Source organism: Pituophis catenifer, unplaced genomic scaffold (assembly GCF_029215685.1).
Source record: "Pituophis catenifer annectens isolate HBS135680 unplaced genomic scaffold, rPitCat1.0.hap2 SCAF_1, whole genome shotgun sequence".
NCBI lineage: Eukaryota > Metazoa > Chordata > Lepidosauria > Squamata > Colubridae > Pituophis > Pituophis catenifer.
Genome location: NW_027256881.1, coordinates 57,780,086 through 57,792,632, shown reverse-complemented (window position 1 = coordinate 57,792,632; position 12,547 = coordinate 57,780,086). Strand labels below are relative to the sequence as shown.

Sequence of the window (12,547 nt, the reverse complement as noted above, 5' to 3'; positions counted from 1 at the left end):
AGGTACTGAGGAAAATAAGTTTGGGCTCTTGTCATTGAGATTCAGTAGCTTGCAACCATGCCTTGTTTGAAATTTCTTTCATAGATGGAACTAATAAAATATGTGAATTTTTCTGCCAGAAAATCTGTTGAACAGATTTCACTACTTGCTTAAGCGAAATCGATAAGTGGTGATAGAAGACGGAGTTCTCTTGAAGGAAAATAAACCTTGATTGTTTCCAGTAAAATTTTAAAAATTTATTTTGGAACCCAGTGCCCACAAGCCATCTGATAGGTCTGTTCTAATAATTAGTTCAATGGAAGATAATTGGCTGAACGGAAAGTGTAATAAATTATGCTCTCAGTGAATTTTCCTTCATGCTTTTCAGCTGCTTTTTGCACATAACGTTTTTACTATTACTTGGGGAAAAAAATCCTCTATCCTTTATGAAATTGTTCACTCGTGGGTGGAAAGCAGTATATCATATCCACACACCTTGAATGCACACACAAATTCTTCTAAGCTGCCTACCCATGAGAGACACTCAGGTGGGAATATAGATCCTGGGTTGATCAGGATTATCTTCTCCTTTAGAAACAGTAACGTCTGTTGTCCCTGGATCTGACTTTTGCTTATTAAATTGTAGGAATTTCTCCATTAGGTCTGCTCCCAGGTTGACTATCAGAGCAAGCCAGGCTAAACCAAAGACAATCCAAATTGCTGCCAAGCTTCGGTACACTGAAATATAATGCTTGCTAGGATCAGTACCTATGGAAACAAAAAGAGAGGGAAACTTAATTTCTCATAGCTGAATATCTGAAAAAGTATTCTAATAAGCTGAATACAGTGCACACATATACAAGCATACTTCAGAAGTGGAATTGCTTTGGAACATACGGGGAAGTGAATGCAGCTCTCTCCAGAGCAGTACCATATTTTTTCAGACTTCTGTAGGAGCCTCCAAAAAGTGCAGTTCCTTAAATGATTCATATCAATGACTTCTGTTTTAATGAGCTATTTCATTAAAGCAAATTTTTGGCAAGACTTGAATCTGGAGTTCTCTAGTCCAAAACTATAGTGTACTACTCTGCACTTCCCTGCCCTCTGCTTCTGTCAATGGAAGATGATAAGGTGTCTTCTGCACAAATGCTTCCATTGAATTATCTCTCTTCCACATGAGCTGAAGGAAGAAAAGACTAGCGTGGAGTTCCATAGCATCTCAGCCTCATCCTTGAAATGATTGTTGGAAAAGAACATTTGTCTATAGAATAGTTTCACATCATGAAAACCAGAAATGCAGGAAGTATGGCTCAGGGAAAAAAGAGGAAATGCAAATATATTTTTTTAAAAATCTTATTTGTGTCTATAACATGTAATTTGTGACTGATTGTTTTACGTCAGTCGGAATTGGAATGTCAAATTTCAAGTGAAAATGAATGTAAAATTAATGCTACCCAGTGAGTTGCAGCTTGATTTAGTGCAGGAAATCCATCTGGAATAGAAAATAGATTCCTTTTTCCTTCAAAATAAATATAATTCTGAACAGTTTTGTCTGCATCTATAGAAAAGAAGCAAAGAAAGCACCAATGTTTCTCAGTAGCATTTTCATTTCTTACTCAGCTGCAGACAGTAACTGCATCTGGTCCTTTTAAAAGCACTTTGTCCACATTAATGCACTCTTGTGTGTGGCATGTTTGGAGCATGGTGTTTTGCACAACTATCTATGTAGATTACTACCACCTATTAATAGACATTATTAATACAATTAATAATTGTATTAATGTCTATTATTAATACAATTAAATAGCAATTATTTTAAAATCTAGTCTGTCAGTGAAATGTTTGTAGAAAATATGGCGGCCACAATGGGGAATTTGCCATTTAAAGAAAAGTAAGTTTTTTAAAAACTAAAATCTCATGAGAAGTCAGTTTCCTTGCATGAGAACTCACAAGATACCAGAGAGATGTTTGCCAAAATAAAGTGTGTTACTGCTGAATTTGGGGCAATTTTAAAATGTGTTTGAATTTTTTACATGCAGAGATACTTGCCATGTGCAACTGATTTCTCTCTTAATCTGTCTCTCTTTTTTTAAAAAAGCAAGAACCTGTATTCTTGACTCCTAATGGAGCAATTGAATGAGTGAACAAAAAAGTACATTGTAAATATAATTTACATGCCATGGCCATGTTGTTATGTATAAGTGTCTCTAGAATTCTTTCCAATCAATGCTGGTGTGATAGACCGGGTGGGGGTTCTCTTACTTACAGCATTTAACTACTACTTTTATTATTACCTACTACATAATCTCCAAATCCAATGGTGCTGAGGGTGATAAAGGTGAAGTAGAAGCCTTCTCCATAACTCCAGCCTTCAACATAACTGAAGATCATTGGTGGAAAAACCAGGAAGAGTAAAGTCCCAGCCATCAGAAATAATACCATGGTTAATGTCTGCATCACCTGAGAAACATAAGGATGGAATGGTTGTTCAGTAGCTGTCAAACTTCCAGCCCCCGGGCTGGATACGTCACATGCTGGCCACACCCATGCCCAGTTTAGCGAAGGGGAAGAAAGTCCTGATACGTCACATGATGCCGCCGAGACGACATGAATTTGACACCCCTGATCTAAAGTGTGGTTGAAAACATGAAGGCTATTTTCAATAGTCCCCAAATGATGTTTAGCTGAGTTCCAGGAGTGAAATTCAGTGAGATACCCTCATACCTGGCCTGTATAGTTATTTTAAAATATTGGCATGCCTATTATCATTTCAGAATGCAGTACTTTTTCTATTTGGTTATCAAAGAATAGAAATAAGTGTAACAGAACATTACATTCATCCACATGAATATTATATTCATCCACATAAAGCTCCAATTCACAATGGAGATTTGCTAGGCTATCCTTGACATGATGCTTAGTCATATCAAGGAGAAGCCACAATTGGATATATTAAGTTACATTTCTGACATTGGTGATACATTTGATGAAGAATAAACTTAGAAATAATTTAAAATTTTGGGTTGATACCTAATCACTTGTGGGAGCCAACCTTATTGAATTTAAATCCACCTATGAAGGATACTATATAAATTAATGGAGTTTGCAAACCTTTCAACTTACAGTCCAAAAGAGAGGGAAAGCAGTCTTCATGGAGAGAATCGATAGCTGTCAACTCTCTTACTTAGAGTTTTCTATATATTGAAGTACTACAAGAACATTTGAGGAAAAGTTAACCCAAACATTAACGTGTATGAGTTCATGGTCCCATTTCTGTTCATTTCTTTTCTACAGAAGGTTGAGGCCCTACATCTCTGTCCACACAATGATAAATATTTTCTGCATAGATTCCTAATGCAGTAACTATATAGGCAGCCCAAGTCATAGCCTCTTTGTGTCACACAGTAAAACAAATGAGGTAATTTTAAACCCAAAACATGAAATTGATACCAACATGAAATAGCTCTGATTCAAAGGAGCAGGGTTGAGGAGATGTGTCCATAAGTTATTAAGGTAAAAGCAAAAATTAGAAATCAATGGGAACTGTGAAACAGCTTGAAAGGTTTCTTGACATTAGAGAAGGTTCATTGATTAGTAGACAGCCTCTCATCAGAAAACATTGAATGGATGATACCTAGAATATGGTTGTTGCAATTTCGAATACCGGTGGTGTTTTCATGAAAATGTGGATGAAATTTCTGATTTGTATGTTGTGTGACTCGAAACAAAACAGCTTCTTGAATATGGCTTCTTTCCATATATTTCCGTAAAAGAGGAAATAATTCTCAACAGCACTCTCCAAAAAGGTAACAGAAAACTGTTCTTCAGTACAAATGCTAAATATTCAGGAACCCTGCCTTTTGAACTCACCTTCTGCAAGGTAACAACAACATGCAAGATTTCTACCTACCAAGATTCTGGATGGCTATGAATTTTGTTCTCCTAAATCAAATAGAAGAAAATCCAGTTTTTAGGAAATACGGGAAACTGCCCTTCCCTCTAAATTATGTCCATAAACCTGTGTATACACGTACAATGACAATAAAGTTACTTTTTTTAAAAAAAAAAGCATTTTATAGAAGGAAATATGAATCATCTACATTTTAAAAATGATGTAATATGAAATTTTGTCTTGCTGAAATGTACAGAAAGCATAATAGACATTGCTATCTATGACTATTCTCCCAGGCAAGTAATTCTTCAGTCAAAGGCAGAGGGCCAAAGAGTTGTGTAACAATTTTGTCTTCACCTGTTTAGGAATTCAGCCAAGCTTTGTACCATCATCAGCAGGATATTCATTATGCCTCTCCCATGTTCTCTGATTTCTGGTGTGGAAATGTATAACTTTTGAAAAACCCTATCTGGATTAGGCTAGCTTTCTGATCTAGCATTTCTTTCTCTAAGTACCGGTATTAAGAAAAATCATAATAAATCTTGTAATGTTTACATCTTGCAACACAAGGAATTTTGCTATGCATCTTGCCCCAATTTATGTACTGTAACTCATGTAAATTGCCTGGCAAGCCCTTTTAAAACATATGAAATCATCCTCTTATTCATGTAAAAGTAATTATCAATATTTGGACACAATTTTCAACAGAGAAACATTTTTCAAAGGCTGCCAAGGAGAGATGTGGGGGGAGGGGTTCCTTTTTTGATGGGAGTGGAATGTCCAGCTTTGCTGCTGATAAATTCATGGTGGGATTCTTTGTCTATATGTGAGGGAGAAAGACATAGTTACCCTCAAGCTTATAAGCTCCCTGATTACATTTTACTTTGTTGCTATGAAACAGAAATTGATTATCTGGGCATATATCCTCAACGTACAACCACAGTTAGGACTAGAACTTCTGTTGCTAAGCAATGCAGTCTAAGTCAATTGCACCTGATTTTACAACCTTTTTCTCCATGGTCAATAAATGAATCACATGGTTGTTAAGTGAAGCTGTCTTTCTCATTGAGTTTGCTTGTGGGAAGCCCCCTGGGAAGATTGCACATGACGATCACAAGACCATAGGACACTACAGCTATCAAATACATATGGGTTGCCAAGTGCCTGAATTTTGATCATGTGTCTGCAAGGACATTGAAACAGTTGTATGTGTGATGATTGAGGATAAGTGACTTTTCACGACCCTTGTAACTCTGAACAATTTTTAAATAAGTGGTTGTAAGTTGAAGACTACCAGTACTCTGCTACAATTGTTTTGTCACAAAAACAAGAATTCAGAGGCATATTATATACTCAGAAACACGAAATGATATGGAAATACGTAGATAGCAAGGCTAAAGAAGGAGATAATGAATGGCCCTCAGTATTCTTGAGTATATCCTTATCAGCTGCTTGCTTCAGTGTCCTATTTACAAATGTTACTTCAGTTATGTGGAATGAAGAGAGAAGGATATATACATATCTGAAAATCATATTGGACATCTTCAAAATTATACATGAAAACTTGTATTCAGTATTCAGAACTAAGTAGTATGCACCATTGCAGAGCAAAGTATAGGGAAAACGGGGATGACGGTGTTCAAAAGAAATTGAGATAGTGATATTCTTCTTTGTGTTAAACACTGGCTTTCTGACCATTTAGGTTTTCTGTGTTACCTCCTGATCTTGCTTGTATTCTTAGTTGCTGTAACTTACTTAGCCCTTTGTAATGGCTTCACTTCTACAATTAATACAGGGAATCCTCAACTTAAAATCATACAGGAGCCCAGAATTTGTAAGTCATGATGGCTATGTGGCTGTTTAGTGAATGTGGCAGTTGGTAAGTGAATCCATGTATTCCTATGGGCATTTTTTTTTTTTTTTTGCTGGTAACTGACTTTAAAGGTCCAGAAACCAGCAAAAAATATCGTAAATTATAGTCACATGACCGTGGAATACTGCAGTTGGCCATATTGGTGAGCAGGTTGTTAAGCTCCCAAAATACGGTCATGTGACTGCGCGCTCAGATGTTGGAACTGTAGAATTGGGTCGTCGGGATCTCTTGGGGACTCCATAGTTTTAAACACTTGCTAAGCAACTGGTTATTAAATGAGGACTACTTGTACTTTTTTTTTTTTTAGCATTCCATGATTTTAGGTTGTATCAACAAATTGTGTCTTCTGGAGCTTTTATCAAGAATGTATAGCTTGATATAACCGGTCACTATTCAGAAGTTCATATCAACAAAGTCTTCTGTTGTCCTGGATTGGCATATGTCCAAGATACTCTCATGTGTGCTATGAATACATGAAAATCACCTCTGTAATGTGTTATAGGAATAAATGAGCAATTGTACCTGAGCTCTCCCTGACTTGTGGACCCATCTGTCCAGGTCAATCAGGTGTGTGCTGAGTCCTTTCCCCAACCGATTAAGAAATGCCAAATTAAGAGGGACCCCAAACAAAGCATAAAATACACAGAAGACCTGTCCAGCTACTGTACTGGGGGCCAAGTTCCCATAACCTACAGAAAGAAAAGAAATCAAATCTCTTAATGAGGCTTAATTTACATGAAAAAAATATTATTTTATTAAGAGAATTCTGCTTATTCTTCTTTCAGATCTCCTCCTATTTTGATCCAGCCAAAATTAAACACTTGCAGAATCTTGCTTCTATGATTGAAATTACGGGGACTGTAACACTGAATTTTGGCTGGTTCATGCATTTTCTGATGTCCTGAGTGCCCAAAAGCAGATTTCATAAATACACAACTGATACTGTATATTCTGTAGACAAGACAATTAATCATAGGGAAAAAAAACCACATAAAAATGGGTGTAGTTGAATATAATGACTTTTAAAATATACATTTCAAAATCTGAAACTTTTCTGATGCAGATTTGCAAACTGCTTTGTATCATCAGTCACACATGACTCAACTTTTACCTAAAGTATTGTGGAACTCTAAAGAAGAAAGATTTCCAGGGGGGAAAAATAACACACATTACCTATAGTGGTGACCACAGTCCCAGCAAAGAAGAAACTATTGCTAAAATCCCAGTTACTAGGATTGGTTGAATTTCCTTCAGGGTTGACTCCTTTTTCCCAGGCTTCCATAATGACCTATCATGGAAACATTTGTAAAAGAAGGGGAAGAAAGGGATTGTTTAAAACTGGGACATTATAGTAACTAAGTTAAATGCATTCAGTTTCCAATATTCATCATTGATAGTTGTTTTTGTAGTAATTATGAGAGTGCCCATGTTACTCTACCAGTAAAATAGGACTGCTTGTAGGAGATGAGTAGGCTGAGCTGGAAGATGGGGTTAAATGTGTCATCAGTTTGAATTAATTGTGTAGCCACAAGAGATCCTCTAACCATTCATCAATTCTGTTAACCTCTATTTAGTGCCAATGTACTTTTGACTGTTAATTGTCCAGATTCTGTAAATATAGCAGTAATAAACTCTTCAGTGCTTTGAAATGAAGTAGTGTGTGCCTGACACTACTAGATGCAGTAAGAGTTGTAAACAAGTCACTACCCTCTCTCAGTGAGAACAATTATAATTGTATTTAGAGCTTGTGAAGAATTCATATTTCTCAAATGTATACATGAATGAAAGAAAAATAGTGTAGTTTTGAATTGTTCTACCAAATTCTGCTATGTAGTTTGTACCTTTTAAATAATGATCAAACAAATATTAATCTACAAATGGCTAATATACAAATCTGTATAATCTATAAAAAATAGGTAGATTAAGGGAAAATTCATATTGAAGTAGAATGGATTTAAGATTTATTTTTTTAAAAAAAAAGCCACTTAAAGGTGACAGATTGAACCATCCTTAGTAGATGTAGCAAGATCGGGAGGGGACTCTTTCACTGGAATCCACTGGTAGTGGATCAACTACAGTGAGGCAATAAGAGGGATGCAGTACCTGTTTAATACCAGAATAATGTAAGAAAGGGTTTAGGAAAAGACTGAAACTATGGGAAATGGGTGACTGCAAATAGGGTATTTGTAAACAATTTAGAGATGTCTACGTCTTTAAAAGTCTAATTAAGGAGTAATTACCAGGCCCTTACAACATTAAGCAGGAGAAACAGGGTTTAAACTCTTGTGACATAGGTATGTATAAAGAGAGATTCTTAGACTTTGTACACGTTGACCTTTATTATGTTTTTAATTATGTTTTTAATTTTGTCCCTTTTAAATCGTTTTATGGTTTTTGTCTGTAATCCACCCAGAGTTACTTAGTGAGATGGGTAATGTCTAAATTTGATTAAATAAACAGGGTCAGTTATATTTACGATAAACTTTAACGTATCCACACCTCATTCTTGGATTACAGTAAAAGCATTATTACAGAGTGAGTTATAATTCTTAGACAAACATTCAGCAGTGTCTTGAAAGAAAGTATTGAGAACACATAAGGCCAGTTGTTCATCAGGAAGTTGTTGATCCCATAAGAAACTGAGTTCCATTCTTAGTTGCCTGCATTTCTCATTGTCTGAATACTATCACTACGTTAAAAAATTATGGTAGTCCATAATGCATTTGCCTGGTATTAATTTATTATGATGATTGCAGTGCTCCAAAAGTTTTCACTTAATTTTTTTTGTCCTTTAAACTGCAATAAAATACTTTCCTATGCTTGGTTCTGAATGTACTTTTCATGGGCCAACTGTGTTGGCTGCTGTTTTGATCTTCTCTGCAATGCTTGTGATGAAACCCTTCAATACTATCTTATGATCTAGCTTAGATGTTTCTTTGTTGAATCTCATTAGAAATTAGAGAAGTGCCAGTACATAAACTCCTATGCAATGGTTGGTGTAAGCAGAGAATGGGCCATATTGAGTAAGGTATTAGGCAAAGTACAATAATATTAAGCCAAATATAATAACAATTATTTAAATTGGAATGCCGATACTTGGCAAATGCATTATATTTATGAAGATTTATGCTGTAACTGAAATATTGGTGCCCTCTAGTGTTCTTGTACAATATCAACCAGCATTGATCACAGAAAATAATGCTCCAAATGAAACATGCTTACCTCAGAAAATTGAGTTTTCCTTTAACAGCAGCAAATATGTGGCATTTTTTTAATTTCTGTTTATATTGTGGAGAACAAAATGCTCCATTTTTCAGAGGACAAGCTACATAGTTTATCTTTGATTATAAATGCTGTCATTAAAAACATTTTGTTGGGGAAAATAATTATCACTTTGATCAAATGCTAAACTGTTGGTTTAAAGCAAGAACCAAAGAAAACAAAATATGAAACCTTCATTATATATGAAAGGGTCAAGCCATTTTTCCCCAGAAACTACCATTCTTTAAAAAATCAGTGCAAAATATATATTTTTAAAAATTTTAAAAATATGGAGTTATGCCATATGATATTTACTGTTTCTTCTGCAAATGTTCCCTACATTCTCCCATTTCTAGATTAATGCTTTGCAACATTGAGTTTTGGTAAAGAAATGGAAAATTGATTGTGGGATAGATATTCAGGCATTTGGAACTGACATTTTTATGTTGATGTTTTTTGTTAATTAAGCCACATTTATTTCTATTTTCTGTCATTTTATCTTAACTGGTTTTTTGAATGGAGGTGTTCAGGAGTAGTAGATGTCTGATTGGAAGACAGACTAACTGAACCCTTCAATTTAGAGTTTGTAAAACAAAGGAGATGATAATTTCCTCATGGATTTAATTCAAAGTAGCCGCAGAGGTAAGCTCTTTAGTAACTAAGCTGGAAGGCAAAACTAGAAAAACTCTATGCCCTTATTATGACTTATACAATGGCAGAAATGGGAGGTGCATTAGGATCAGAGGTGTACCTATTGCTCTTCCCCAACACCTACAATCTCTGTGGGTAAAGGATTCATGCAGCTCTCAGACCTTACAATATGATGGGAAGAATCTCAGTTGCGATAGGGAAGATAGCAGAAATAGCTTCAATTTTTTTCAAAGTTAAATGGAAGGAAAAAGTTTCCTTTGAATTACTGCTTCATGAATTGTTAACAGAATACATAATGTTCATATGTCTAGGTCCAATTCACACATCTTAGTAAGCCATAATGGGTCTGCTTTGGTTCTGTCAGTATGCATTGTGGTTTGTAAACCAGGGTTTATGTCTTATAGTTATGCATAAAGAAGGCCACCATAACTTGCTCTATACTGTTGTGGCTTAGTATAATGTTTGAATCCAGCCATAGTTGTATTTAGACTTTGTGGTATATGATTTATATGCATAAATGCCTATAGGTAGTATCCAAAAATTTAGAAATAGAATCAGTGACATTTAACAGTGATACCTTTTCCTTGTAGAATGTTTGTCACTAATGTAATAAGGTCCAATCAATGTTGTTTAGGCAATTACGAGCTGTCACAGATACATCTGTTTACTGCCATCAGATTTTTGTTTGTGGGATGTAGGTTTTGCTTGTTTTTATAGTGATAAGAGTACATCATTTTCTCAAGAAAAAAATGAGTTAATATTTCTTCCAGAGAGACAGTCACAATCTTGTTAGCATACTTTAGACAAAAATGCCTCCCCTCTCACCCTGCAATATAATCTGCTAACATGAAGGAGTGTGCTGAGCTCTCAAAAATCTTCCACAATATTGTGGGGGAAATCACATTGGGAGAGGAGGCAGCAGAAGTAGTTTCCCATTTTTTTTTCAAGTCCAAGGGGAGAGAATTACTCCCTTCAAATTTCTGTTTCATGTGCGAAAACTCCACCTCCAAAAAACTGGAGATTAAAATAGAATAAATCATTGGAGTTTAATGATTTATTCTGTGATATAATATGCAAAACTTGCAGCTGTAATGTTATCTTCTATTGTGCTAAAGAGAGTTGGAAGTTGGTGCCTTTTTCTTTCCCTTTTCCCTCTTTACACCATATTTCTATGCAACCAACTCAGCCTAATCACCAAATAGAATATAAATATTCATAAACGGTGCAGTAGTTTGGCAGAGTGCAAGCCTGTTTGTCAACCCCATAGAAATCCCAAGAAAACTGCATGCACTGCTTGGCCTTAGTAGGAAGGGAAAAAAGGAAAGAGAATTGCAATTGGAATGATGGGAAATTACAATGTACTGCCAGGAAAAAGTCCATACAGATAAGCACTTATTCATTAATCAGACTGTAGGAGGAGGCCTTATTATAATATAAGGGCTCTTCTATTTCTGTTGCATTTTCATTGGATAATGGGAATATACTTATGAAGATTGAATTATTTCTCAACAGAGATTAAGTGCTCTGGCTAGACCACACACAGAAAACTAAATAACTGATATTGACAATCAGGAATGCATATCAAATAGACCAACTTTCTACAACTTTCTGACCATTTGGGTTTAGATTTGATAATCTTTAGAAGACAAACTCTCTTTAAAATGACGGCCAAGTCAACACCAGCATTCTCTATGCATTAGCCACCCATTCCAGAGATGCAGCTCCATGTTAATATTGGCTGTGTGGATAGACACTGATAGTGGAAGGTTGTCCTTACCTGCACAAACTGCTCCAGAGCTTGCCGATCCAAGCATGTATAGTTTTGCAGGAACATAAGCTTCTTCATTTGGAACTGATCTCGACTCTGGGCTTCTGCCTGCTTCTCTAGCAGCTGGAACACCATGGCTCCCAGGAGGAGGTAAAAGAGATACCCGAGCACCAGTGTCAGAGTCCAGCTAAGCTGCCGGTTGCACACGGTGAGGTAGGGCATGGCTGTTGGTGGGCAGGCAGACCTGACCTAGTGGAGCCAAGCGTTATTCCATGGGTTAATGTTCTTTCTCCAAGAGGCATAGAAGAATTGCACAGCTGTCTTTTCAGCACACACAGCTAAGATTGTGTTTAAACAGCTTGTGAGCATCAGGTCTAGACAACATGAGACTAAAGCAAACAGATTTAGCTCCCACCTCTTTTCTTCAGTTGGGAGTAAAATCACACAGGTTTGTTGCTGCATTTCTGGTAACAGTGATGCGTTTTTGTTCACAAGTAAAAGATGGAGAAACTCAGTATTTCTCACATTTGGGGATTGGCAAATTGGGCCAAAAGACCTGGAAACAGATTTAACTAGCACTATTGGAAGTTTCTGTACTGCCAGTGATAAATAATAGGGTAAACTACAGTAGCAATCTCCAGCTTGATGCCTTCCAGATGTGTTGAACATTAACTTCTGTAATTCCTAGCTTGAGTGCTGCATGATGCAGATTTTCTTTTGTTTGTTTCTTTTCCATTTCCACAGTATTAGCAATTTGGAACATCATCTCATACAGCAGTTATATAGCACTGATCAGGAACAGGGCACAGCAACTCCTGATGATATCAGAATCAGGAACGAAGTATCCTTCCAAAAATTGCATTTGAAAAATCATGTGCAAATAGGAAAATTTGGCATAGAAGTAATTAAGGGCAACCATGTTTAAGTCACAGATAAGGTGTCTTGCCATCAGATCCAAGACCTGTGGAAATGGAAAACCAGAAGAGGAACTGAAATGCTTTCCTGCACTGGACTCACAAGAGAGGTTCAGGTAACCTACTCTGTTTGTCTCCCACTTGTTCTGAGCACACGTGAGAGAGTAAAGAGCTAAATTAGCAATATGTGTCCTAGTGCCAAAGTACAG

General features: G+C 36.2%; 1 protein-coding gene across 1 annotated transcript; it reads right to left on the bottom strand.

Moving 5' to 3' along the window:
• Window positions 1–523: 523 nt before the first annotated feature.
• On the bottom strand, window positions 524–11,646 carry KCNK16 (potassium two pore domain channel subfamily K member 16). The gene is made up of 5 exons (XM_070931255.1): window positions 11,434–11,646; window positions 6,918–7,032; window positions 6,267–6,433; window positions 2,274–2,439; window positions 524–747 (listed from the first exon to the last, which is right to left on the bottom strand). Exons 1-5 carry the CDS (start codon window positions 11,644–11,646, stop codon window positions 524–526), a joined length of 885 nt encoding a protein of 294 aa, XP_070787356.1.
• Window positions 11,647–12,547: the final 901 nt, after the last annotated feature.

Coding starts and splice junctions, on each gene's coding strand:
- KCNK16 (XM_070931255.1), bottom strand. CDS start 11,646: ATGCCCTACCTCACCGTGTGCAACCGGCAGCTTAGCTGGACTCTGACA. Junction 6,434..6,917: donor GACTGTGGTCACCACTATAG/GTAATGTGTGTT, acceptor TTCTTTCTGTAG/GTTATGGGAACTTGGCCCCC. Junction 2,440..6,266: donor ACAAGTCAGGGAGAGCTCAG/GTACAATTGCTC, acceptor TATGTTTCTCAG/GTGATGCAGACATTAACCAT.